Source organism: Polyodon spathula, chromosome 23 (genome assembly GCF_017654505.1).
Source record: "Polyodon spathula isolate WHYD16114869_AA chromosome 23, ASM1765450v1, whole genome shotgun sequence".
Classification (NCBI taxonomy): Eukaryota; Metazoa; Chordata; class Actinopteri; order Acipenseriformes; family Polyodontidae; genus Polyodon; species Polyodon spathula.
Window position 1 is genome coordinate 4,767,178 of NC_054556.1, and position 27,996 is coordinate 4,795,173.

Below are 27,996 nucleotides of genomic sequence, written 5' to 3' on the forward strand. Positions count from 1 at the left end.
AATGCAGAAGAGCTACTTGTACAAATAATAGACCTGGACAAGTCAATATAATGTACAAGGGATACCACAGAGATTTGGGTTTGGGTAGACAAATGATGCAAGCTGAAAGACATTTTTAAGAAATGAAACAAATATATCATACATTTTATTATATATGTATTTCATTATATGATGTTTTTATTGTTGCTTTTTTTGTTTGTTTTTTTACACAATTTTGATGGTGGTGGTGGTGGCTGGTCTAGTCCTCTTTTGAATTTTTGGTACGATTCATTTTTTAGCTTTGCTGCCACCTGTGGGTTGCTAGGCGTAAACTTCACAATGCTGCTATCAACAGCATTGTCCATTGTGCTTTAGCATCCCTGAAGAGGCAAAGCAGTTAACAGCACACTATTGCTTTATAAATACTACCTCTTGCATGGGGAGGTACTGAAAGATGCTTAATACTACTGTGTAATAACCTGAAATAAAAATAAAATGTAATAAATAAATAAATAAACAATGTCAAAATGGCTGCTTAAGAGACATAAATTAGAACGGCTGTTGAACAGTGGACAATGCTTACATATCTATTGTTCAAAGAGTATTTTTAATTGCCACCAAGAACCTTAATTCTTTTGTCTTAACTGTCTGGAAATGAAAAATATTCTTGCACCCTGACAATAATTTCAAGACCAAAATCAAGAAATAACAGTGAAGAGATTAATTATTATTATTATTATTATTATTATTATTATTATTATTATAGTATTATTATTATTATTAATTAATAATAATAATAATAATAATAAATAATAATAATAATAATAAAACAGCCCTTTATCAACCCTCTATTCCAGGTGCCCTCAGACAGTTAAAAAAAAAAAAAAAAAAAAAAAAAAAAGACACAGCTAAATGAATCATTCTCCTATAATGCTACAGTATGGCAGTTTTTTCTGCTTTCATGATACTGCCTTCATGCTGCAGTCACGTGACCCTGTGCTGCCTTTTTACAGTTTCCATGGTTCCCAAGATGACAATCTTGTTTAAACCATCTTATAGTAACCCATGTCTATAAATAGTACATTCTTAGCAAATTTCTTCCTCAGACTGTGTTCACTTTGGTCCTGGGTTTGGCTTTGGGGCTTGAGCAGCCCCCCTCCCCCAGACAATGTACAGCTAATGCAATTCTGTGCACTCCTCTACTCTGCTCACAGTCATTTGGTTCTGTATTGCTCTGATCTAGCTTTTTAGTAAGCTTCAATGCTAGATGTGGCTTACATGTCAGTATATATAGATAGACAGATGGATAGATGGATCTAGTTGTAGTGCATCAATCTAGTAGCGCATCAATCCTTTGTTTCAGAATATCTTTTGTTTTGAGCTTTGTGTAACCTCCCAGCATGGGCTTGTAAAAGAGAGACGAGTAAGTGCTTGCACACACTAGCGGAACGGAGTTCAGTGTATTATCTTCTAAATTAAAATGGATTCAAACAGAATCTTTAGGTAAACAGAGTTTCTGACCACATGTTTAAAGCAGAGACAATCATGCACAGGTGATGACGGCTGTGGGGTTCTTGTCTATGATCTATTTTACCTGGCTTTTCTTTTTTTTTGTTTGTTTTTTTTAAATAATAGTGAATATAAAGCATCGCCCTAATTTGTAATATTCTATCTATTGTGCAAATTAGCTTCTCTAAAACATTTAGATTTTAGAAGCATCTGGCCTTGAATTAGTCCTGTCCAGGCATGTTATCAAAAGAAAGCAGACAGCAAAGCTTACTTTTTATTCTTTATTTTTAAAAATGATTAAGCAGACAATAGAATCTTGTGCCCTGTGAATACCAAAAACAGTACAAACTTCTCCATATACTGCTAAAACTTCAAAAGCACTACCGTATATATCAGAAGTCTTCAGAGAAACATGATTTTCATTTTTTTTTTTTTTAAATCTCGGAAATAAGTACACAAACACTAAAAGTAAACTTAAAAAAAAAATGTAAAACTTAAGTAGAAGTGAAATTGTTAAACAGGTATTAAATGTGCAAATGTACAAGCACAAGCATTAGCAATAATACGTGACGATGTAGACCATGCCAAAGGGCTATGTATGTGTACAGAGTTCCTAGTAAATTCATCATACTGTAGCAGCAGTGGAAAAGCTATGGATGTTCTTAGGGTACTCTTCAAAGCTGCCAGCTTTTGTTACACATCTAAACATAACTGTGTTAAGTGCTTGGTGCTGTTACCTCAACATGAGCCACGCTATCCTGATGCAAATTAGCAAGGATGAGCAAACTAAATCTCCCCCTGAATAAAATCAAGTAGACAAGCTAAGACTAGTAGTGCTATAAAGTACGTAAACACAATCATTGTCTCTTGAAAAATCAAACAGAAACCAAAACTAGGTATATATCAGTCAACTTTGATTAAACTCGGTTTAATCATGTGTTATGAGTTCTGAGTTACCAGTCTTATAAAATAGCTAGGAAAAATAGTACTCTCCAAACTCGCCCTGCGAGTTAATAGCAAACAGTGAAAACAGAGTGCTTCATTTCAACAGATAGTTAAAACATCAGGAACAATAAAAGTACCCTGGGATTAAACTAGCATTTTAGAAACCCGCCTACAGCAAAGTAGACAGGAAGCTCCCTCTCACCCCATAGACATACATTCATATTTGGAATGGTCTGAAGATATCTACAATTAGAAACACATCTATACAAACACTTTTCCAAAACTGTTTCAAAGATAAAAGTTTTACAGCACATTATACATTGGCATCATTCTAACAGTAAAAATTTTCTAGTGTTACAATATTACAAGAAATCACTTCAAGTACAGTTTATAGTTGGTTAATCTTACAATTAATAAAAAGTCATCTTCTTAATTATAATGCATACTTAAAAAATGAATTTGTTAACTGAGTTTGTGCAAAACAAGCAATTCTATAATTAAATTGAATATTATTTATTTATTTATTTTACAAAACAACAAAGATGTTTTTTTTTTTTTAATTTCTTTTCTTCTTTTTTTTTTGTTGCTTAAAAGTGTGTTTCTGTTTCCGTGATTGCTGAGATGTTTCCTTCTCCTTTGAGTTTGGCATCACAGTCATTAACTGTATAGGACAACGGGCTCCCACCTAGCTTGCCTTGCATCTTCAGATCTGGATCGGCTGTGGTCAGCTTTTTCATTCTCTGAAATTAGACCGAGAACAGTTTGGGTTTCTATGAAGAGCTTCAAGCAAACTTGCGAGCTGGATTAGCCTGCTGTCTGGTAGAGGGTTAATTAAATCTAAGGAAGTATAACTGCCACTCAACAGTGTACCATACTGACTTGCAATACATTTTAAAAGAACTGTGTGTGATTACCTCAGCCCTAATTGAGCATTCTTTCAGATGTAGTTTTATATTACATTACTTTTGTACTCCACTACTCTTGGCAGACTCGCTCAGCTCCCAGTCACCCAACGATTGAAAGACGGAAAGAAAGGGAAGAGGAAGAGGAAACTCTTTCTTAGCTGTTTGAAGACTTTCAATTGTGTCTCCTTTTATACCCCAGGCATACAATGTTACACTTTGTTTACTCAGAATGCGATGAGTTCCTTGTATTCTTCAACATCTCGTTCACTGAGTCTTGCTCTGAATATAAATTATGAAGCCCAGTTTAGGACTTCTATAAATAGTCTTTTGTGCTTCCACTTTGTGCTCTGCCTGCACTTGAGGCCTCAAAGATGGTTTTCTGTGACGTACTGGGACTTGGACCTACTGTCTAATTTTGTTCTTTCCTCCAAAATAATTAAACTGCTGCCTGGTTAATTATCTAACACCAGCTAAGCATGTTTACAGACATTGGTTGTAAGGTGGAATATGATTTTTGGAATACTGTACATCACATTATACAAGTTTACTTCAACTGGAGTACGACCCATATATACAAATAATCCCCCCTTACCTCTGAAACCGTTCCTTCGGTTCGCAATATTTGAATTAAAAGCCCCACCGGAATGCAAATCATGGATGAAAGAGCCATCATCCAGCCTATTCCATTCCCCCAGTCAGGATAAACATAGACGTTATTATATTTCAGGGGCTTATACTTTATCAAGTAAAACAGGAAGATGCTCTACAATAAATACAAAAATGTGCATTAGAAGTTATACAAGACGCAGAGAACACATTGCATTTTGAATAAGCCTTCACAAACAGTACATAGACGAGTAGTATCCATTTTATTAACATACACAGTGATTTCATAAAATAACGACTGCCCCAGGAATGATTTCATAACCCTCTATTAACGTCACTGAATACAACACTAAGACAAACAAGAGGACAGGGTTAGGGCGGTATTTAGAACCTTTACCGTTCTCATCATTTAAAATAGACCCAAAGAATGATAAGGATATTGAAATAAAATATAATAACATGATTAATAACTAGATTTAAAAAAAAAAAAAAAAAAAAAAAAAAACTTACTATACAGATGCCTGGGGTTAGAAACATCCAGCAGAATTTGATCAATTTTAATGGCCTGTACCCAATCATATCTTCAATATTGTCGTAGAATCTATCACTGCCTGTAAATAAAGCAACCGATTAGCAAACAGGAAACGGCAATTTAACTTTTCATATCATTAACAATTACATAATGATACAAAGCAACAACAACAAAAAATATAGTATTGAAAACTATTCCTTACCATAAACCCACCCTATACAGATTGACTCAAAAATTGCCACAAACAGGAGACACATTCCACTGGCAGCATAGGAGTCAAACAACTGGAAAACATACATCCCACCCTGTTAAAAGAAACTGCCATTAGATACATCATAATTAAGGCTTCTGTTTTTCATTTTTTATTAATTTAATTTTTCAGTGCTTATTTTTAGCTATTTTTGAGTTTTGTATAAATGTTTTTTGTTTTTTATTCAGGACTTTCGCTTAATTTCGCTTTTCGGTTAATTTTCAAAATTCTTCGGCATTTTTTGGGCATTGTTTTCTCAACAGTACTTGTACTTTCTTTCCTTTGCTGCCTTCCACAGGGAAGTCATTACGGCCACAGGAATATTCTGTCTTAAACTCCACGATCGTTTAAATAATCCCTATCGAACTGTATTATAGCTTTAAATCTCGTGAGCAAGAACAATCCTTAGTTTCTAATCTCATTTTAAATCACGCAAATGTGTACAATCCTCCATTAGAACAGTAGGAATGTGCTGCCACTCAGATGGGGTGGGTTTAAAGTATTCCGAACGAATCACTGCGATTTACAGTCAGGAAGGAGGGACAACTGCATTGGGAACATCTTTTTTTTTGTAGGTTATTTTATTTATTTCACGCAGAAAGGAATTAAGTCAGCTGGAACTGAGTCACCATTTCCAGTGTTTTTACATTGTTTATTGGATATACACTGATTCAATCATTTTTGTAACGGGGGTGTTTTATCAGTTAAAAGCAAAAATCTGAAGCCCTAATCATAACCTTTCAACTTTGCAAACATTGCCAAACTCTGAATAATACCTAACAGTAAAGTAGTAAGTCAATAACTACTTAAAATGATTTTAAAATGACATGTTTGTCTTCTGATGGTTTACATGATATCAGTCCTCAAGCCTAAACCCCACTGTGGTTAACAAACAGGCGTTATATTCAATGTAAATATAATGGCTTGCAGACTCGTTCCTGCCTGGCCTAAACCTCAACTGAAATGAAAATCCAGCCCTACAGTAGCTGTAGCCTTTATTTTGCTCACTTCATAGACAGATTATAAAGCACACTGAAAACATCATTGTTTAATGCCAAAGCTGATTCAATAGCTGATACAAACAGAAATTAAAATAACGAATGGCTGGTCTTGTACAGTTGTATAGTCCATAACCCTTCTTAAGGGGTCAATTTTAATGATCTTAACAGCATAAGATCTACATATGGCCACCCTTTAACTCCATATTAATCCTACAAGGGTTTTCACTAAATTCAATAACATACTTTACTGTTTAACACCTGCTGTAAGATCTGTTGTGTAAATTATTGAAACTGACCTCCAGATTTATTAATGAAAATCCTGAAACGTTGTCTAAAAGCTGTTTGCTGAAACCCACAGCACCTTGACTAAATGTTTCAATTCTTACATATCCAGCTACATTTGCACATTCATTGACTTCACATGAAATGCAAAGGGTTTGGTTTAGGACTCATTTCACACTGTTGTGTGCAATGAATACTAAACTAGGGTCATGTATTTACCCTACACCTTTCACCCATTTGCATAGTCAAGAAGCACTCCTTATAAATGCATCACCTATATGCCCTCAAGCATAAAGTATCTAACAACTGATGCACGTGATGCATTTGAATGCAACTGCACACAGAATATATATAAGAATATATTTTATATATATATATATATATATATATATATATATATATATATATATATATATATATACGATGGAAATAGGAAAGTTACGAAGTCAAAAAAATCAAATTTTATGTTATAATTTAACATACAATATAACTGCATTGGCAGCCCATAGGTATGTAAAAAAGATGGGTCATACAGTTTTCTACCCAGAATGAAATGACATCGGGTAGTATGTAGCGGTTGGATTCTCACAGCTACATGCTGAGAGGTCTGAGGGTATCCGACTCCAAAATATGAAATGGTTTGTACAGTACAGTCTTCCAGAATTTAGTATCACCCTGGAATTCTATCTAATTTTGCTTTATAAAGTCAAATGAAACCCATTGAAGAATGTTACGTTAACATATTGAATTAAACACCGCTTTGTAGTTTCCTGTATGCTTAACGAAAAACTGACACAAATTGAAAAATGTGACATTTCCAAATCTAACATGAAATACTGTACTACTGTTATGTCTTTCGGTAGACTTCTGCTATATCAGTTTGTGTTTTTTTTTTTTTTTTTTTTTCATTACATGATGTTAAATTAAAGATCTAAATTATGTTCACAGTAAAATAAAATCTCAATCTAAATACTGGGGTGATGCAAAACTTTTGGTCATAGCTGTAGGTCATACAAAATTACTCTAGAAAATCCCCATCTTAAAAATCACATTTTTCTTTCTTTTTTAATTTTTTTTACCTCTGTCAACATTATGAGCCCAATGAAGTAGGAGAATACTGAAAGTGCAAGAATCAGGAGCTCCCGTCTGTAACCTCTTCTGAAAGTCTTTGGATACATATCCATTACTGCAGTCACTAAACTTTCAACACAGACAAACTGCAAATCACAGAAATCCAGGAGAGAAACAAGTGTTACACACAAGAAACACTGAGCAGCATCATATCATTATCATCATTATTAAAACGGGCATTGACCTAACTTCAGAATGAACTATGATGGGTCCAATTCTAGAGATGCAAAAATAATGCCAAAAACCTGTTGATAACATGATCAGCAATACAACATTGTAGCTGGAAACCATATATATATATATATATATATATATATATATATATATATATATATATATATATATATATATATATATATACTTATATATATATATAGATATATATATGGACCGATAGATTGGAAGGATGAGTCCTTCTACTCGTAGTACTTCTTTTAGGTCGGGTATTCCCACTGTTTCCGTAGATAACACTGTCGAAAACCTATTCGTTACTTACGGTCGGGTCCTGGACAGGAAAAAAATTTAAGCAAAGAGACCTGGCACAGAAGGGACTGTTAGCATGAACTTCTCACACTAAATTGACTACCAATGGAAATGATTGTGAACAGAATTGAAAACATTTTCCTTGACATGCTGAAATTGTGGACAACATATGGACGTTTGTAAAGAACCAGTCAAAGAATATAGCCCAGGAGTTTTAGCAGCATATCCCACCAAGAATAAAATAATTACACATTACAGGTGTCAGTACCTTAAACAAGTTGGTTATTGTGATCTACGTTCACGCCCTACAGTACAGAATCCCATAACAACAACCATGGAACAGTATTTCACAGAATACCCCAGAAATATGTTTTTCCCAGGGAGCGATTTTCAAAGCAGTTTCTACAACTGTATGTCAAATGTAATGAATTTTGTAATGAACTAAATATATTCAAAAGTCTATGAAAGGTTCTATAACCATATATAGAACATCCCCTGGTAAATAATAACAGGAATACCTGTATGTGTCTCTCAATATATTTAGTCAAGATTAAATGACTATGTTTTCTGTGCAAGACCTAGTAGACCCTTCTTAAGATTACACAACTAAGCATCTTGTAACTGGTTGCTATGGTGACATGGGAATCTTTTCCTTTTTTTATGGAAGGGATTTATGTAAAATAGTGCTCAATGTGATAGGAAGAAAATGGCTCTAATATTAGTATTATCTCAGCACATGGAAGTGTTTCAGATTTAAACCACGCTTAATATTTGGTCAAGCAATTTAAATTTGACTGTTCATTTTGTTAGACTTAATTTGCAGAATTCACTTGGGCATGTATTTTCAAAAATTGTGGGTATATGCAAAAACTATTACATTATTTATGTAGCTTTATTTTTACATTAGTTAAAATGTACATAGCATAACATGTAGACATATGCACATAGGTGAGTGAGGTGACCAATAGATAGTATGTCCAAATATACAATAATATTGTTGTAAAAATAATAACAGTTAGCCTCAGTGAAACTGCAATTCCTCCCCACATCACAGTACTGGTGCCAGAGGGCTTTCTTTTGTCACTCACCCGATTCTGCTACTGCCTCTATGGGAACATTCTGTTCAAAAGCCATAAATCCCAAGACTGAGAAAATGGCAAAACCAGCAATAAAACTAGTCCCACTATTTAGACAGCACAGCATAACACAATCCCTGAAAAAAAGAACAAAATATTACATCACAACTACAGTAATGAAGGTCAGTATTGTCTTTTCAAAAAGATTAGATTGAATACAGTATTATGAATATTCAGGATACTACAGTATAACATTGCATATTTATGTAAACTAACTGAATCACAATTTGGGATATGCTAAAACATCTTTTTATTTTATTTACACATACTTCTAAATGTATTTTTGCATGGAACATGGCACCACCATGTGGATCTGAATTGCACTTGCGAATACCTGAAACCAACCATACATATATGTTCATCTAATTACAACTGAATTCAATTAGAGCATTTCACATTGGCTATGCATACTACTTTACCTGTAGCAGTTATTGTTATAGCTGTTATAACTTCCCAAAGCAGTCAGACAACCAAGACAGATAGCATAGGAGAAAAAGATCTGTGTTCCTGCATCCACCCAAACCTAGGGAAATTAAAGAGGTGCATTTTTTACATATGCATGTATACATAAAGACAAATCTAGATCATCAAGGTTTGATGCTGTGCATATCTGTCAAATCTGAATTAAGACACACTGTATGGGTTCAAATGCTAAACTTTTAGTTGCACGCATCAAACAGAATATATAGTGCATCTATATAGTAAGAGTAAACATGACGACTTACAATGTATTGTGAAAAACAAAGTTCTGTCCTTTACCATTAGCAGGTGTTACATACAGTGTGGCATGCTCTGGCTTCCTATGGGTGACCTCACCCCCTTATTGCAATCTTTATCGGACATGCAGAACTAATACAGCCCACATTGCAGGCTATTCCTCTTCACTGGCACACATATTGCCTGCTGTGGGGGAAAACAGATGCCAAAATAGCCATTACAAATATTCATCAAAGTACCAACTTCTGTTGGGACACTATAAACTTAAAACGATTAGAAAAGCAAATACAATAGAAAAAAATGACATCTATATTTTAAAACATATTTTTCACAAAGGTTTCCCATATTCTACAGTGCTATACATTGGCCAGTCAGCAGGGGGCAGATTTGCACAGATACAAAATGCTAACAATACAGTATGCACCCTAACTTTGTAAATGACCTACAGTAATTCATGAGTTATGAATTACTGTCTCTAAAATATTAAAAGTATATGTACACTGTGTACATTTTAAAGAAATATTAGTGACATAGAAATCTGTACATTCCAGATTATATCTCAAGATTGGGGCACTCAAAAAGCATTTAGACACAATGAAAACAAAACAACAACAACAACAAAAAAAAAAAAAAAACTGAACCTCAATTTTCTAGCTAACACAGCTCTCCATTCGCATTCAATGCAAGTCACCCAGCAAACAAGCAATATAAAGATCTACTGAAGAGTGTTTCTTACACTCCTTCATACTACTGCCGTTCTTAAAGTAAATTCTGACAGCCACAACGACACAGCCTGACCTGTAGTCACACTCTACCCTATAGGAACAAGTTGTTTATTTCTGGTTTGGCAGTTGTTTATTTCTGTGTTTCTCCTGTCTGATTTTTTTTTATTTTGCTAATAACAGTTTTTCAGCATATATTTAGCCCTAACCTAGCCTTTAATGTTTACCCCTAGATGTTCAGATTTTATATTTATATAATAGTGAGCTACTGTATATTGATAATGTTAAATCATTTCTACATAGACACTTGGCTCCCCCTCTTGGCACTGCCTAATATTACTCTATTAATCTCAATCTACAAATACAATAAAAATGTATTTGGCAGAAATGTTCAAGTTTTTGGAGATATACTCACTTCCCACCATTCACACTAGAACCATGAAACTCTTTGTAATTGGAAGCAGTTCCAACAGGGCTGCATGTAAAACCTTATTTTCTTTACTTGGGGCGGATGCTTAGCAGATTAGATACACACCTATTTTATCAAAGAGTGTGTGTTTTTTTTTTTTTTTTTTTTTTTTTTTTTGCACTGGAACATTAAGGGAAGTGTTTGTTTAAATGAATAAAATACTTTTTCAATATAATTTGAGTTACATCCAGGGATACTCAATGTGCTGCATTTTTAAGAGCATGGTATATGTCACTATCAATTTGCCTCAGTACTACTGCTGGTTTGAGAAATGTCATGCTAAATTAAAGGATGGATAATTCATTCTTTAAGTGATCCACAGTTGCCTGAATGATGCTGTTATGTAGCCAACATTTCTGTATAGTTGTCAACCAGGAAATGCTGTGTGCTCTCAGGCAAACATCCCAGAAGCTGATATTGAGTGCTTATGAACAGCACTGCAAATACAAAATCACCTAAAAGGCAAGACATCATGCAATTGGGAGTACATGCATAACAACACAACAACAAAGCTGAGTTTATATTTCCTTAATATAAGACTTTAAATATATACTTTAACTAAAATAGGCCAGCAGAAAAACAGAAACAAATGTGTCATTTTCCTTTAAAATGGTCTCACACAACCATTGAGCCACTAATCTTATTTACTGGGGAACAATTGACAACTTGCAGTATTTGCTTCACTCAGATGGTTGCCAGGGCAACACTTCTGACCTACAAACACAAACCTGCTTTACTCCAAGACCACCCTTTCTACGCTAAGGTTCATTTATGCCCTTTTATTTCACACACAGCTACTCTCAAACTCTCCCATTCTGCCCCCTGTAACTTGCATTGATGGTGTCCAGCAGGAATTTAGCTGTTCAGGGCGCTCTGTTAAGCCATGCCTGGACTGCTCTGGTTGAATGCAAGCTGTTTAAAAATGAAGAGCCTAAAACAAGATAACTAACTCCTTCCAACACACGGAAATGATTATTTCCCCAATCTGTTTTTAATTTTTTGAGATTTAAACAGGGAGATTCTTCATTCAGGTGAACAAACTGTTATAAAACGACTACTAAGGAGAATTATACCACAATACCTACGTTAAAAGTACACAGCATCCCTTTTCGAACAACACGACTGTGATTATTTGATCCCATACAATAAGACAGTCTCCAGAAGGTCTTTAAAACATGTTTTGTAATACTAAAAGCAACATCAATAACGTCATCAACTGGGCTATTTCATTTAAATAGGATGTTTGTTACGCTCAGTCACAAGTCACTGATATCTGCCTAAGGCAGGTCTATCCTAGAACGTATATATAGAGCACAAGATTTAATCTCACAAGTCCCTGGTGTCAAAGTCATAAGGGAACCCATCGCTTTTCTCGGAAGGCATTTCACAAAGCTGTCCCCAATTTTGTGCACTTGCAGGTTTAGACTCTACAGGTGGACACATTAATTGTTGAAACTACAAAAACTCACAAATGTTAATAAAAGTTCTGTGTTTTTTAATTGCCTATCTTTTTTTTTCTTTTTTTTTTTTTTTTTTTTTTAAACATAGTGTTTGTTAGCAGCCTGAGTTTAAAGAAGAAAATGTCAACTCGAGTGCACTGGAATTGTTATGAATTCTCCCAGTACTTGAGTTGATGAACAACTGAAGTTGGTGAAAAAGAAGGTGTTTCTATGATTTTCCGAGTTACCCGAGTTATCACGTGAGTTGGGCAGGAAATACTTGCGAGTTAAAGGTCAAGACGTCCATTCGCTGCAGATGGTACTATAGTCAAATTGTCAATGATTTAAAAGATAAATCCATCTACATATTCTTTCACATTTGTTTCACACAGTACATACACCTCTAGCAGACTGGTATGCAGAACAGGGAAAGAAGCGCCGGACAAGGGAAATAATGTGTCAGATGTCAAAGTGGATGTGAAAACGGCAGTGATGAAGCAAATTTGCTTAAAACATTCAAAGTAGACGAGACATTTCCATCAAAGGAATTACAATATCTGGAATTGATCTGATGATGGGGGTGCACTGGAGCACGTCCCGGGGTTGCAGGGGTCATAGAAACATGGAATAAGATTCAAACTTGAGGTACACCAAACTGAGGAAAGCAAAACAGTGCAGCAGTAGGTAAGCAAATATCAAACAACATTGGAAATCCACAAAAAGGGACATTTAAAAAAAAAAACTGTTATTAGTATTCCACAATTGTGTAATTTATTTATAAAATATAACAGGCATCTGCACATCTGCAATTATTCCTGGAATATTGGTGTCCAACTTTAATGTTTTTATTATTGACCTTTTGAAAAAGTCTTAAAATTCACATCTAGACATGCTAAACCATGCAAAATAATTTGGCCTCAGTAAACAAAAGATTATAAAACCATTCACCATTCGTTGCATATATGTGGTCAAGCTTGTACAGTGAATCTTGATTTCTTGAAGGCTTTTCATAGCGGGCTGCATGAATTACTTCTCCACAAGACTTTTGGCTGTTGGAATGGAGCCAGGCTTGTTTGTACAACAAAAACAGCAGGATCCAGTTAAAGGCCAATCCGCCAAATGGTATCCTGTAATTTCTGGTTGTCTTCATGGGCCAATATTGGGCTCTTTGCTGCTTTTGCTATTTGTTAATGATAACCTTTGTGCTGCCAAATCTTCTAAAGTAGTTTAATTTGAATATGATGAATTCTAATGAGAACTTCACAACGCCTGCTTAAATTAAATGCACTGATGAAGTATAAAGACACATTTCCACTACCATCAATTCATTTTTATTCCATTTTTAATTTAAAGATGATGCAGGGGTTGGTGAAAATCAGATTTACTTTTGCATGCTTTTAACTTTTCATGCTCTGCTTTGCTTCTGTATGTGTCTGTAATGCAAATTATATTAGTTGTGTCTTACAAGTGCCTTACAAAAAACAAACAAAAAAAAAAAAAAAACTCCAAGCCCAATCAATTTAAACAATTAAAATAATGAATATTTTTAAAACAGACAACCCCTACAGAGAGTAAAAGATAAACTGGTCCATAACCCTCTCAATATCTTGTGTGGAGGACATTTTCCTGTCAACTGATTGTTTATTTGTGTGGATGTAAGAACTTGGGGGAAGATGTTTCCTTTAAATCTATTTAAACTACATGGTACTTGAATCTACTAAATAAGGTTAGTTGTGCCCCATGTGACAAAGAACCAGTTTTATGGTCAGAGCCTCTTCAATCCCAACTCAACACACCCTTCAGTGATATTACAGGCACAGAACATGCAGAACTAGAACCCAAAGTAAAATACAAAATCATCCTATATATTCGCCTTAGCAAGGTTGCTTCAAGTTAAGGTAACTGCCAAAAAATGGCCCATAATCTGTAGTAATTATATCTTGTCCAGTGTTATTGCTTAAGTAATGCAAAAATAGTCCCAGAGATGCAGCAGGTATAAATTTATGAATCTGCCCACAGCAAAGCAAAAAGGAAGACAGTTGGTGAAATAATGTAGACATCAGCACAGGAGCAAATTAGCAGAGCCAGATGCACGATACTATAAAGCAAAAACCAATGCAAGACAGTTTTCAAGCATAACTGGTTTCCAGGACAGCTGACTAATAAGCAACGTGTCTTGACGGACGTGTGATGGATTGGTTGTCGCTGATATCTTGGTAGCTATTGCTGTACTGACTGAATGGAAGGTACCGCAAAAGGCAATATGGAATTTCTAGGCAGATCTTGATTTTGACTGTCTGGCTTGTTACTTAATAGAAAATGGAATCTATTTCCTTCGAGGGAGAGGTTACCCATCATTGTGAATAAATTGATTTCCAAAGACAATTTGAAAGTTTACACCTTCATGCCTCTGGGAGGTCATGAAATGAAAGTCATATCATTCTCATAAAAAAAAAAAAAAAAAAAAAAAAGAAAAATGCAAAATAAACATCAATGCAAATGCTGGGCTGCCAATCATATGAACGATTTCTCTGATATGCAAATACTGTAGCATCCAGTCAGATTCAGTCATGACGGGTAAGACATCAGATCAGACAGACTTTGATAGAGGGCTCAGCTTCAACAAGTGTAACCTTCCAGTATTGTGTATCTTTCTGTATTGCACTGTAGTTGCTGTTTTCAGAATGAATAATTCAGTGCCCTCAGGTGTGTGGAGTAACCTAGATTTATACAAGTATATCTCATTGAGTTGAATATTCAGAAGCCCAATTTTTTTGACAGATCTAATTTTGGAATTTCTTCCTTGCATTCAAATGACTAGATGCTTGTGCTATACTAACTGCAGTCTCCAGTTTTTTTCCTCAGGCCAACCTTTCAAATATCTTTGTTTCCCAATAGGGTTTATGTTGTTATTACTTTATTTTTATTTTACTTTTGTATTGAAAGGTCTCTAAAAAACTAAATAAAACAGTTCAAGTTTTTTTTTTCTTTTTAAAAATTTTTAAAATGTAAAGTTATTTTACATATTGAAATTGGTCTTCTTAGTTTTTTTTCCATGCAAACCACCTATTCATATGCATGATTTTTCTATGGCATCAGAAAAGACAACTGTTTATTTGCCTAGTTATTATGTAAAGTACTAACCTGACTGCTTTGAATGCCACTATTGTCAATTCAGATACAGTATGGAAAGTGCCTTGCCTTTTACAACCATCCTATTGAGATTTGTTACTTAAATTTGCACATTTAAACAAGCACAAACTAATAATGTAAGAGAGGTCTTTCTTTTAAATATCCAGCAAAGGAAAAAAAAAAACCTTACAAAAAATAAATATATCAAAGGAGTGTTTGCTGAAAACATCTACTGTACCATACTATTAACTTAGATTAGTACCCAGCACATGCACTGTATCAAGCTGCCTAGCTTTTACAATTTACTATCCATGCCAGGGATTTGCCTGGCTTGCCTGCTCTTTACCGTCACTTCACTTACTCTTACTCTTTGCCCAACTGATCAGCTATTAGAAGGATACCACAAACTATAGCAAATCTGATATTGTGCTAAGGAATGCCACACATGAATGAGCAATTCTCAAGATGTCCTGTTGCCAGGGGCATGCATACCCCAGAAGTGTCACCCATAACTTAAAATTCCTCAACAGGTGCTGTAAAACCTCTAACGAAAACATCTGTCTACTTGACTCCGTTTCTTAAAGTGTTTACCTTATAATACAGGAAAGGTGACATCTGTATTAATGAGGAATAGTAGCCAAAACACAGTGTAAAACTCTCTTTTTACACAGTGTAATGCCAGATCACGTCCCTGAAATATAATGGATTTGTGCAGGCATTACGATGGTGTCCTTTATCTGCATGCTACAGCAGATAATGGACACCATCAAATATTTGTAAATAGTGGTTCCTCACAAGTGGGATTATTTTTTTCTATGGTGAGCAGTGCCACCTTCTTAATTATTACAGTGTAAGGGATTCTTTTTGTTTTAGAGAACCAACCTATAATAAATACACCTTCATCCAGGTACGTAATGTTATAGGCTTATATGCTTTCTTTCATTAATCAATTGATTTACTGTGCCATTAGGCAGCACAGACACTATAAATACTGACAATACAATGTGAACTGCACTTTCAATAAGGTTCAATAAAATATAGTGCCAGTAAAATAATGTCACAAAGATTTATGAATCCAACCCTGTATGAGGTAAATAAATTACCAAGCACCTTTGTTCGCCCTTGCACTAATGCAATTCATTTACAGAACAGGCGGTAGGGAAAACTGCATGTTTATAAGCCAAGAAAACACAATTACAAGAAGGCCCTGCAGGGGGAAAGCTGATTAAGACAATAGACAAAGATGAATACTGACCTTTTTTAACTAGAGCAACAAGGAACCCAGCCCCTCAGCTCAGTCATTGATGCATTTTACACTTTTTGACTTTCATCTTTTTTTTTTTCCTTTTTGCATCTCAAACCAGTTTTATCAAATAGCCTGTTCTTATGCACATCAAACTGTCAAACTTATTTTAAATGTTTTTTTTTTTTTTTTTTTTTTTAGCTACTGCTGTCTATTTATCCACAAAAAAAGTAATAGAATATTTGTCATGTAAGAAAAAATGACATCATCAGGCTGAAGAGATTTTAAACAATGTATTTCCTGTAACATGTCAATACAATACATAGCTTCTCACAACAGCTCTTTTACTAAAAGACTAGGTTCAACAAGAATGAAAATCATTTTTTTTTTGTTTAACCCAATCTTCTCATTCATATGCTGCAAAAGCAAACATGGCTGCTTTCCATGTGTCTGCTTTCTGTAAACCTGCCCAAAAAACTGTCTTTTGTGGCTTTGTTAAGCAACCATTTTAAGTTTCAAAGCAGGATGATTTACAGGTTGTCATTACTCTCCCTATGGGTCTATTCTCCACATGGGTTGCTGTTTGGCAACAAAACAACACAGCTGAAGGGAAATGGTACAACTCAAACGACACTCACTTGAGTCTTGGCAGTCACCAATTTTTGGGGTGCAATGATAAAAAAAATACCCCACCTAGTCATTCTGCATTGCTATTCAATGAATAACATTTTAGGACATAATGCCTTCATGGGACAGTGTTATTCAAATCATTTACCACTCCCCAAGAAGTGGCAGCCAGTTTGATAGCAAAATTTATCGCAGCAACTTCTGCTTCGTAAAGCTGAAGCGGGTTTGGTTGCTGATGATATATGCCAAGTGTCAGATCAATCACTTCACCGGTTCCCAAGAAGATTTCTAAATGTTTCTAAAAAAAATGCATCAGACAGCCATTTTGGTTCAGGTCAACACCATTTTTTTTTTTTTAAGAGGAAGTTATATTGATACAGTGACAGGGATGATGATTGTGAAATTTGGAGTTAGTCAAGTAAATCACTTGTCAACAGAAGCAGTTTTGAATTAGGGTTAGGGTTAGGGTTAGGATTAGCTATCACCATTTTGACATATTTGTATTCCATTGTCACTGGGACGATGCCTACTAAATTTAGAGTTTGTTGGTCAAACGGCTTTCAAATAAACGCAGTTTGCTGTCAGGGGCACGGTAAAATATGTGGTCAAATCTGTGGCAGCCAAGTTAATAGTAAACTTTATCGCAGCAACTTCTGCTTCGCAAACTTGAAGTGGGTTTGATTGCTGATGACATATGCAAAGTTTCCAAAAAATGTGTCAGGCTGCCATCTTGGTTGACGCAGGAGTGCAATTTTTTTTTAATCTGAACTGTAATCTACACAGGATGATACCTGCCAAGTTTCATGTTGATTGCTTACACTGCATGAGAACAGAAGCAGTTTGAAGCTGATGAAAGAAGAAGAAGAATAGTTAGTTAATGTGTGCACAATTGTACCTTGTCAAGTTTCCTGTTTGTGTGTCTATTTTATAATGCATATGTTTATTTTTTCAAAATTATGGCAGGACAGCTTCTCGAACTCCATCAAGTTCACACAACATATCAAAATATGTAATACAAAATGTGTGATAACATCTATCTATCTAGCTATATCTATATATTAGGGCTGTCACTCGATTACAAATTTAGGTCTGTTAATTTATGGGCATTAGTTGATTAGTCATTAGATTAATTGGTGGATTAATCCATGCACAATTTTAATAAAGGCAATGCTTAAAAAATTAATAATCTAATAAAAAAATAAGCCCAATGGGATTTTGGTCCATTTTTATTTTTATTTTAGTAAACAAATGTTACCTTTCCATCCTATTACCCTACTAAAACAGATATAGGGACCTGATAATTGTCACACAAGCCCCAAGGGCCAGGGCAGCACAGTTACATGTACTGTTTAACTACTCTGCGGTAACCCCATAACAGCAAAATTATTAGCAATGCACAAACACGGAAACAAAACACGCTCATTGGTTTATAACTAAATCAACACTTTATTAAGTTGGTCAGGATACAATGCACACGAGTAACTTTGTAGACACATGTTTGTCAATCATTTAAATCAACAAAGATAAATACTCTAGTTCCAAAATCTCTCTCTCTCTTCTCTCTCTCTCTCTCTCTCTCTCTCTCTCTCTCTCTCTCTCTCTCTATATATATATATATTATATATTGCATATATATATATATATATATATATATATATATATATATATATATATATATCCGTAGCACTATCAGCAATCCTCATACAAAATAAGACACAAGTCTGATTTTTACACAACTTTAACCCATTTTTATACAAGCATAAAATCAGTGTCGTAGCTACCACTTCCAGGGAGAGAAAGCGCGCTTCAAATCAGCACTTCCATAAATAACAGCATGCATTTCTCTCTTCCCAGAATGCACTATTACATTTTGATTATATATATAGATATAGCATTATATATTGCATTGTGATTATATAACAGCCGCATCAGAGCCACAATTACTCAACATAAACCAAATTAGGATATAGCAGATTATTATTATTCTAACCTCTTTACACTCTGACAGCCTCTAATCATTTCTTTTTTTTTTTTTTAATGGATCCGTGTTCATATAATCTGGTGCTAAAACAGCAGAAGAAATATCTGGCAGTGTTGGCCTACCTGTGGGTCTGAGAGGCGTGAGAGATCTGGATACAGGTAGAACTTTATTCCTTCTGCAGCTCCAGGTAAAGTAACCCCTCGAATCAGTAAGATCATCAGCATGACATAAGGGAATGTGGCAGTCACATACACAACCTGTGAAAAAACCAAAACATCTATTAATGTCTTGGCAAAGCAAACCATGATGACTTTTGAATTATAATTAAATGCAATGGTATAACAATACAATGCTTGAATAATTGATGGGATGATCACATATGGTTTGGCTATTCTGAGGGTCTGACTATATACTGTATTTGAAGAACAGTGTTTTTACACTATACTGCATGTGCTGTACCAGTAACAAGGGGGCAAAAGGTGGAGGTACATTTTATATATTTTTCACGTATATTCTAAGATGCCACGCACTACCTGCTACCCCATCAATGTGCTATTACTACAACCTGACACTCATCAACCTAAAGAGGGCTTCATTCAAAGGATGAAAGCTAGATGCACAACACAACACATAGACTTATAATAGAATTCAATACTACCATTTTTTCTATCTTCGTCAAACAAAAACAAAATAGGTCAACAATAAGCAAAGCAACAATGAAAAGCAAAAAAAAAAAAAAAAAAGCAAAGTTTCAAATAAGACGGTGATTACATTTATTTTGAGCACTTGCAGTTAAAAGGTTAGTGACCCTGACATTATTCCCCTGATGATTGACCATATTCTTCTTTGAAAATTTGGGGTGGACAGGCTATGGCACTTTTATCTTTGGCATGGCCTATCAATCCCAGCCCTGCTTGGTAGTCAAAAGTAATTGCATTTACTCTGGAGGTTGATGTGAAATGGGTTCTGGTGATCTCGGTGTGGTCACAACAACTCCTTTGGAACTGGCACCAACATGCCCCACTGTTGGCAGTCTTTCAAGAGCAGCTAAGGACAAGATGAGACTTGAATACTAAACTATTCTCTTAGGTCTATCTAAGGAATGGTTGAGGTGGATTGCATTGGCAGTGTGGGACAGCTCACACTAACTACCAATGCTGTAACTTCTTAGTCAAAGAACTTCTGCCTCTAGTACTGTAAATATGTACCATGATAAATAATTCTTGTTCATACAAAGTTTCATGTTATTTGTGCAAGCAATTTCCAGATATAACTGGACGTACGTATAGTCATCATCCCAAGAGGTATGCTTAAAGCTTGTGTTAGACTTGTTTACAGTCTGAAAAAAGTTTAATGAAAACAGAAACATATTGAATCTACCATAACAGGCTCCAGGTTAGAGTTGGGAATTCAAAATAGGTATCCTTTGGCATGCTAACAGCTAACAAACTCGTGGTTGGTGAGAGAACACTTTAGTTCTTCAGTTTGCTTTTTTCAGGGTTAAGAAGGAACCTCAAGTCTCCACATTCTTAACTAATCTGATTTAATATTATAAAGCCTTGACGTGAACACGGTAATAAGGATATATGGTAATACGAAAGAAAAAAAAGAGAAAAAAAACAAACATTTCAATCATTGTGAGAGCTTGAGCAAGCTGCTTGTGTTTCTGTCCTTCCAGTTGTAAAAGTGGGTTGATTCTAGAAAAGATATTAAGCTTAGATGAGTTGGGCTATCCTTGGTTTTACATACAATTATTTAAGAACATCTTGCTGAATTGGTTGATATCTAAATGGCTCTATGCTGCTAGTCTAGCAATACACAGGGTACAGTATTTGGGACCCTTTTGTGTACCGATGTGGTCCCATCACACAAACCAAAATTAAAAGACACCACCAATATGGAAGTCTGGAGTCCCTATTCAAATACTGTGTTTTTCCTTTTCTAAAGCTGTCCGAGTATGGAAGTTTCCACTTTGATGTATCACTTCAAACTCACAATTAAATGTTTAAAAGTTTTTGTTCCAAATTGGCCTCAGTAACTTCAAGACATGTATCCATGCCCAGCAGCTAGCATGTTTCTGTATAAAGACAAATATCATTATGATTTATTTGTCCTATTTTCTTAATTGCACATTTCAGGTTGGTCTATCTCTAACTGCAAACTGCACAGGGCACTTTTCTCTCAAGGAGATACCTGAAATGAATGGCCTTGCTGTATTAGTAAATGAAATACTTATAAATGGTTCAGGGTCTTATTAAAATTAACCTCAGAAATACTTCACGTCTTTAGACTTGTATTCTTAATGTTTTGCCTTTGATGTTTTAACCCTTGTGAACCCAATGGTAAATGTTTCATTCTTTTGATTTAGAGTTGTAGTTTGCTGTGACCACAGCTATGTGAGAAACACTCTCCAGCTGCACACAAAGGCCTGCAGCACAGCTTAGAGATGGCCTTGAATGCTCAGATCTGTATGGCGATAAAAAAAAAAAAAAAAAAAAAAAAAAAAAAAACCTTCTCACTTGCTGCTTTAATTCCTCATACAGGGGAGGCAAGAGCAGAGAAACTCTGCATGCATCTCATGAACGTTCTACTTTCCTCCTGTGAATACAGAAATCAATCTTAGCCTGGCTGTTAGAGCCTTGCCATGAACGAGCATTCTTTGCTATTACTTCATGCTGAAACAAAAGGCACTTCAGGAGATATAACCATTGCTGCCTAGCTCCTTTTCCTGGACCGGCACAATGTGGGCCCATTTCTTTTTCTTCATACATCTCTTTCCCTTTCTTTGCTGTTTCTTTATGCCTCATTGAATCTATTAGACTCTCTAAAGGGTGCTATTGAAAATAGTTCTGAGGAGGGCTAGTGACTGAATCCTAACTGTTGGCAATGGGACCCGGTTCCTTATACTGCAAGGGATGGTGGGTAAAAGGCAAAGGTAGAGGAAGGCCGGAGCCCTGTTTTGTGTTCAAATCGTGAGGACAATGGAGTGAATTCCTTTAAAAGCTTTCTAGCTGAACAGGCTGTAAAACACTTCCAGTGTTACACGTTTTTCCTCTTTTGTTCCAGCATAGCGTTGTTTTTATAAACTGTTTTAACAGATTTCTTTTAAATTAATCGCACTCTAAAGACTTCAAGGTGGAATGTTTTGGAAAAAATGGGTATTACAGGTCTTGTACGGTCTAAGTTTGTCATTTTTGCAAGTACACATTCCCTTCAAATTGATGATATTTGCTACGTATTAGTAAATGCGCCTCACCCCAGAGCAGTACATGCACAATACATTTACTTTCAACAGCACAGCAACTGGTTTCTTTAAAACCAATTCCAAATCAATTATGCAACTTTGATGAAGCTTACCAGTAGGCACACATAGATAGAGCACTGCCTATGTTTCACTTAGCCCTGGGTTTCTAGTGAATGATTTTTTCTTACCTTTCCAGTAGATTTTGGGCCCTTCCATATGCAAAAATAACATATGATCCAAGCTAAGAGAAGACACCCAGCCAATTCCCATCGTAATCCCCCAATGTGTTCAATTCCACTCGATATGCCCAGAACTCTTCGTCTGAAATGAACACATATATTACATTTTTAATGGAAATGCCATTTCAAATATTTTAAAAAAGAACAGAATATAAGTGACTGAATAAAGGGCCACTGTTTCTGCGGGACAGGAATTTGGGTCTTTTCAAAAAAAAAAAATTCTGATGAATTATGTGTACAACAACAGATGTTGGCAAAGCAAAGACGTCAAGCTGTTAGGGCACTTTTGGTTCCTACTTTGAAGCAAGTGATTAGAAGAAAGGCATTTTTCTGAAAGCAATAAAAGAGACTGAACAGTTTAAAACTAGCAAGAAACCACTATGAACAATAAACCAATGGCTTCTGCCAAAAACAAAGGTGTTTTGTATTACTCCAGGAGGGTTAAGATACATTACCAGAGAAAGATGTGAATGGCATTTTACTTTTACTACATCTTTAGCTTGATCCTAGTAAACATGGTGGTGATTTCAAAACACATCAAATGTTACTGCTAGATTATAACAAATATACTTTATTATACATATACTGCATCAGATTCGCTAACACTTAAGTATCTGCACCTGAAATATAAACAGCAACACAGTTATAAGCTCTATCATTGGCAACTGTACACAAAACCCATACTTAACAATAATACAGTATGCCAACATTGTAGCCATGCCATATTTAGCTGTGCTGACTTCCTTGTTAACTAGTAATGTAAATGGTATGGCAAATGATTATAGTAAAAGGGTAAGCATTTCAGTTGTACATTTTCATTGGTTTATTGTTATTGCCAAAATAATTTTGAACAGCAAACCAATTACAAATGTATTCATTTTTTGATGACGCATCCAATACAGAGATCAGAAAGCTCCACGAGACAAGCTTTGAACACTGCAGAAAACTGAAACAGAAACATGAAAATAATTTCCTGTTTTTAAAATTCGGCACTAGAGCTTAAATGTAAAGGCAGTGATAGTGATATCTAAATTGACGGTATAAACACACAGTCTTTTAAATATTAATATTGTTTAAACATTATAATTTATTGAGAGAATCATAGAATACAGCCGTGTACCAAATGTGAAGACACTACTTCAAAGTTTAGTATATATTTTTGACATGGGCAAAGGTTAAACTAGTGTGGCTGTAAAAACGTTAATAGCAGAAGCATAAGCAGGTGGAGGTGCTGTATAAAGTTATTGGTGTAACTAAGAAGGAGTGGTGTTTGGTGAAATTATTAATGTAAAGGACTAAGATTAGTTTGTAAGGTGTCTGTAAGGTTTTAACATCTACACCCCATCTACTAGTCATGTTACGATGTACTTTTGAGCCTTCAACTGGTAAATAATAAATATTTACAATACACCAAATCCATCTGCTGGATATTTAATAATTGCAGCTGATTACCCAGTGTATTCTTATGCAAGATTCAGTATGAACCTCAACTGTCATGCAGAGTATTTGAATTTGAGTGTTCTGTTCACCTCTCTCATTGAGTACATACTTCAGGTGGATGACATGTTGCAGCATCTGTTTTTATACATGAGGTTGCCAAGGTAATCATACAGTAAATTAAATAACAAATACTTACTCCCAAAACTCAATAACTGGAGAGGTTGCATTGGCATATGTGCAGTTAGTTGAGTTTGCCCTCTGGAATTCCACACAGTTGTCTGGCAAGGAGGAAAATAGAAGAAAAATACCTCTTAACGTTCACTTATACTGCATGCCACAGACTAACATCAACAAAAGCATAATCCATGCAAGTGTTTGAGTGTTTGTTCAGAACAAGAGTGAGTTCACATGATACCTTAACTGCTTCAATCCACTAGAAGGCAATACATCAAACATGGTGGTGTTTTTCTATAGAAATATTATTAGAAGAAATATACCAGCCTTTTTTGTATTAATTGCCTTCTAGAAAATTGATTCTTGGTCCTGTAGAGCACCACTCCTCTGCAAACTCTTTGCGCTTGTTATTAGAAGAAAAGAGAGTTGTGACTTCAAGGTGTTTTCTCTTTACCATATTCGCCAGAGCTGACATGTAGTTGAAATTCCTTTTGATACTTTTGAGATCACCCTGCATGAGATCTATTGAAGGGGGGACGGGGGACGGGGGGACTAAACTGGGACCAACTAAGGGCTGTTTCCTATCAAGAGGACAAGCACAGAATTTCAGCAGCAGTGGGCTGGTGCTCTCAACTGGGATAATGTAAAATACATGGGGTACTGACATAACAGCCCATTAACATCACTAAATACAATACAAATAAGGTGGCGTTCTGCATGATATTTAGCAGGTTTATTAGTTGAGAGCTGCAGCAATTAAGATCGGTTTCAATATTTCCATTTGTATCCACTATTTTGTAAACCTATTCTTGCAGATTTGATGATGTATACCTGTATTCCATTCATGTCCACAAGTTGCCCAAGGTAGATCAGTTGTAAAGCAGTTAAATAGGTAAAAGATAGCCCATGACAAGATAATGATGTAATACACATTTAAATGAGCGCAGATGATTTGGGTGGCATATCCAATACCTGCAAAGAAAACAGAAAATTATTAAATCAAAGTGTACTCTGTTTGCTTCAGATTTTATGCGTCACAGAAACAGGAACATACAGTACGTTATAGAACACCCTGTAGTGTTTGCAAGAAACTCATTACTTTAGCTGCTATCCTGTGTTGTCCATATCACAGTTCTATATTTTGAAGCATCATCCTACTTGTTTTGATATTATTATTCACACAACCTGGATCGTTAATCCCCCCTGGAAATACATTTCTCGACTTATTTATGAGCAGTTGCCAGGAGTGAGAATTTCTCTTATAAACATTGTAGTGTAACAAAGATCATGCTCCCTCCTGCAACAATGCTTGTTTTCTGTCCCCACCATTGGTGTCAACCAGAGCATGACCCATTATCTGTAGATAAAAATGTGATACAGCAAAGGAAAAGCAATGTGTTTAATAGAGAATGCCTTTAACTGGTCAGGTATGAAGAACTGCAGCTACAAGCACAGATATAATTACCTTCAAAAAGTGGGCACACTTTCCTCCAACATGTAATGCCTCCTTCACTTGTAAACTGCCCCAATGCAGTCTCCAAGAAAAACACAGGAATTCCACAGCAGATGAAGAATATCACATATGGAATTAGGAAAGCACCTAGATATGATCAGAAAAAAAGGAATTTAAATTGCAAACAATAAAAACTAAATGAATATCATTAGGTAAAGATCCTTAGGTCATGCACAAAGTAATTTACAGATATACTACACTCAACTGTGCAAGGAACTGATATTTCACCTAACCACATAACAAATCGATTTTTGGGAAATGATAAAGTATTATACATTTAATAACAAGTGTTTAATGCCATCACACCAAATCTCAGGGATCTAATGAGAATGTAATCCCTTGTTGGATCTTATCCGAGTTCTTTTTTTTTGGTTTTGTTTTCTAGCAAATTAAATTATCCATATTTTAGAAAAAGAACAATGATGATAATATATGTTTCAGTGTGTACTTCATCTAATAAATGAGTGGTTAAGAACGCTCCCTGAAAGGACCTGAGCATCACTTGCGTGGTTCATGACAGTGAACCAGGGAATTCATCCTGGCACTTTGTTCAGCATGCTACTGCAGCATGACCTGTTGAGACTCACATTCAATCAAATCCTTACTTGTAAACTGAATAAGACCTTCCTTAATAGTGATTTTTGTCCTGTCTTAAAGTTAAAAATAAAATTGGTATAATGACATAAATCAGAAACATTTTAATGCAACTTTATGGTTCAGAGCTTGTAATTTTTTAAACCTACACAGCCTTGAGAATATGTAAAGATGCAGCATGTCTTTCGAATGTTAGCATATACATATAAAACAAATGCCTTGAGACAGGGTTACAAATCATAGTAAACGTGCAACTTTAAGATCTGGTCTAATGCATTTCTCTTGAAAATCTCTTAATTGATACACATTAATTTGGCTGTTTCACACCCCTCATAGGAGTACTAAACACAAGTTAACACTGCATAATGCAAATCATTCATAGGCGTAATTACACTGTTTACACTTTCCCAATGACAATAGCAGCAATTGTGTTTGGACTGTATAAGATAATACGATCAGAGCACCTGCTGAAGCAAATATTTAGCCTCTGAAACGGTATTTGTTAAATGTATTTCTTGCAGCACTTTCGGAACAGTCGCACTATTTTCGGAACTATGTAATGTTACAGGTGCTATAATAAAAACACAAAAAAGAATCACAGAAAAGGGCTGTCGTTTTTTTTTTGTTTGTTTTTTTTTCTCCTGCTTGTTTTATTATAATGCTTCTTTTAAACGTTGTAATAAATTGGACAACTGTCGTAGTAGATTAAGCCTTTCATTGTAAGATTTGTTGTTCTGTCTTAAAAAAAAAAAAAGTCTTAATTAATATGTCTCTTACCCCCTCCGTTCTTATAGCAAAGGTAAGGGAATCTCCACACGTTCCCCAGTCCAATGATTTCTCCAGCCACAGAGAGCACAAATTCAACCTTGTTATTCCAATGGCCTCTTTCGTTCACTTTTTTGTCATTACTGCGGTCTAAATTGGTGTTGGAAGCTTCGGGGTCCATTGCATCTTCTGGTTTTCCATTAATTATTGGAATAGTCTTTTCATCTGTCATGACGTTTCAACAGCCTGTGTGAAGAAAACCGGTGAGTTTCAGAGATTCGTTGTTATTTATTTATTTATTTATTTATTTAAATTAATTAATAAAATAAAACATGCTGCAACTCAATTTTTGTCAGTATGACTGAACAATATTTTATCATTAGAGAGAGAGAGAGAGAGAGAGAGAGAGATAGATTTTTTGTTCTATGAAACGATACCTAATCACAGCTGAGGACTGCTTTCATCTACAAACTGTGTTGTAGTGCGTGGTGCAAACCCTCAAAGGGTGCCGTTACAATATACATCATCTCTGCGATGTTTTACTTTAAATGTTGCTGATCGTCCCAAAACAAAGACAGATAGTTTTCTTTGAACGTCACATGCAGCAATTTAACATGAATACAAAGTGGCATCAATGTGAGTGGTAAAGCCCAGGAGCCAGGATCACCTTGATGAAATCAGGATTAATTAAGACTTCTCCACAGTGGATGAATGCTGAACTTGACAAGATGAAGACACATTACTCACCAATATAGGTTGTACAGTAAAACTTATTGGCTGGCACGATGATCATCCGTAATTGACGTTGCTGGAGAAGGGATGGTTTCGAAAATGCTAGTCAAAAAAGAAGAAAAGATTTCTGTGTCCGTTTTGTTTTTGTTGATCTCTCTCTCTCTCCCTTTTCCTCTCTCTCTCTCTCTCTCTCTCTCTCTCTCTCT

General features: G+C 35.3%; 1 protein-coding gene across 1 annotated transcript; it reads right to left on the minus strand.

The window, feature by feature from the left end:
* Positions 1-1,755: 1,755 nt before the first annotated feature.
* LOC121298389 (sodium- and chloride-dependent GABA transporter 3-like) lies at positions 1,756-27,971 on the minus strand. Its single transcript, XM_041225500.1, has 15 exons — positions 27,806-27,971; positions 27,071-27,304; positions 25,652-25,786; positions 25,018-25,158; positions 24,209-24,290; positions 22,522-22,654; positions 19,212-19,346; positions 9,179-9,282; positions 8,712-8,836; positions 7,637-7,645; positions 7,089-7,294; positions 4,679-4,781; positions 4,455-4,555; positions 3,931-4,101; positions 1,756-3,173 (listed from the first exon to the last, which is right to left on the minus strand). Exons 2-15 carry the CDS (start codon positions 27,288-27,290, stop codon positions 3,021-3,023), a joined length of 1,818 nt encoding a protein of 605 aa, XP_041081434.1. The 5' UTR covers positions 27,291-27,304; positions 27,806-27,971; the 3' UTR covers positions 1,756-3,020.
* Between the last annotated feature and the right edge of the window lie 25 nt (positions 27,972-27,996).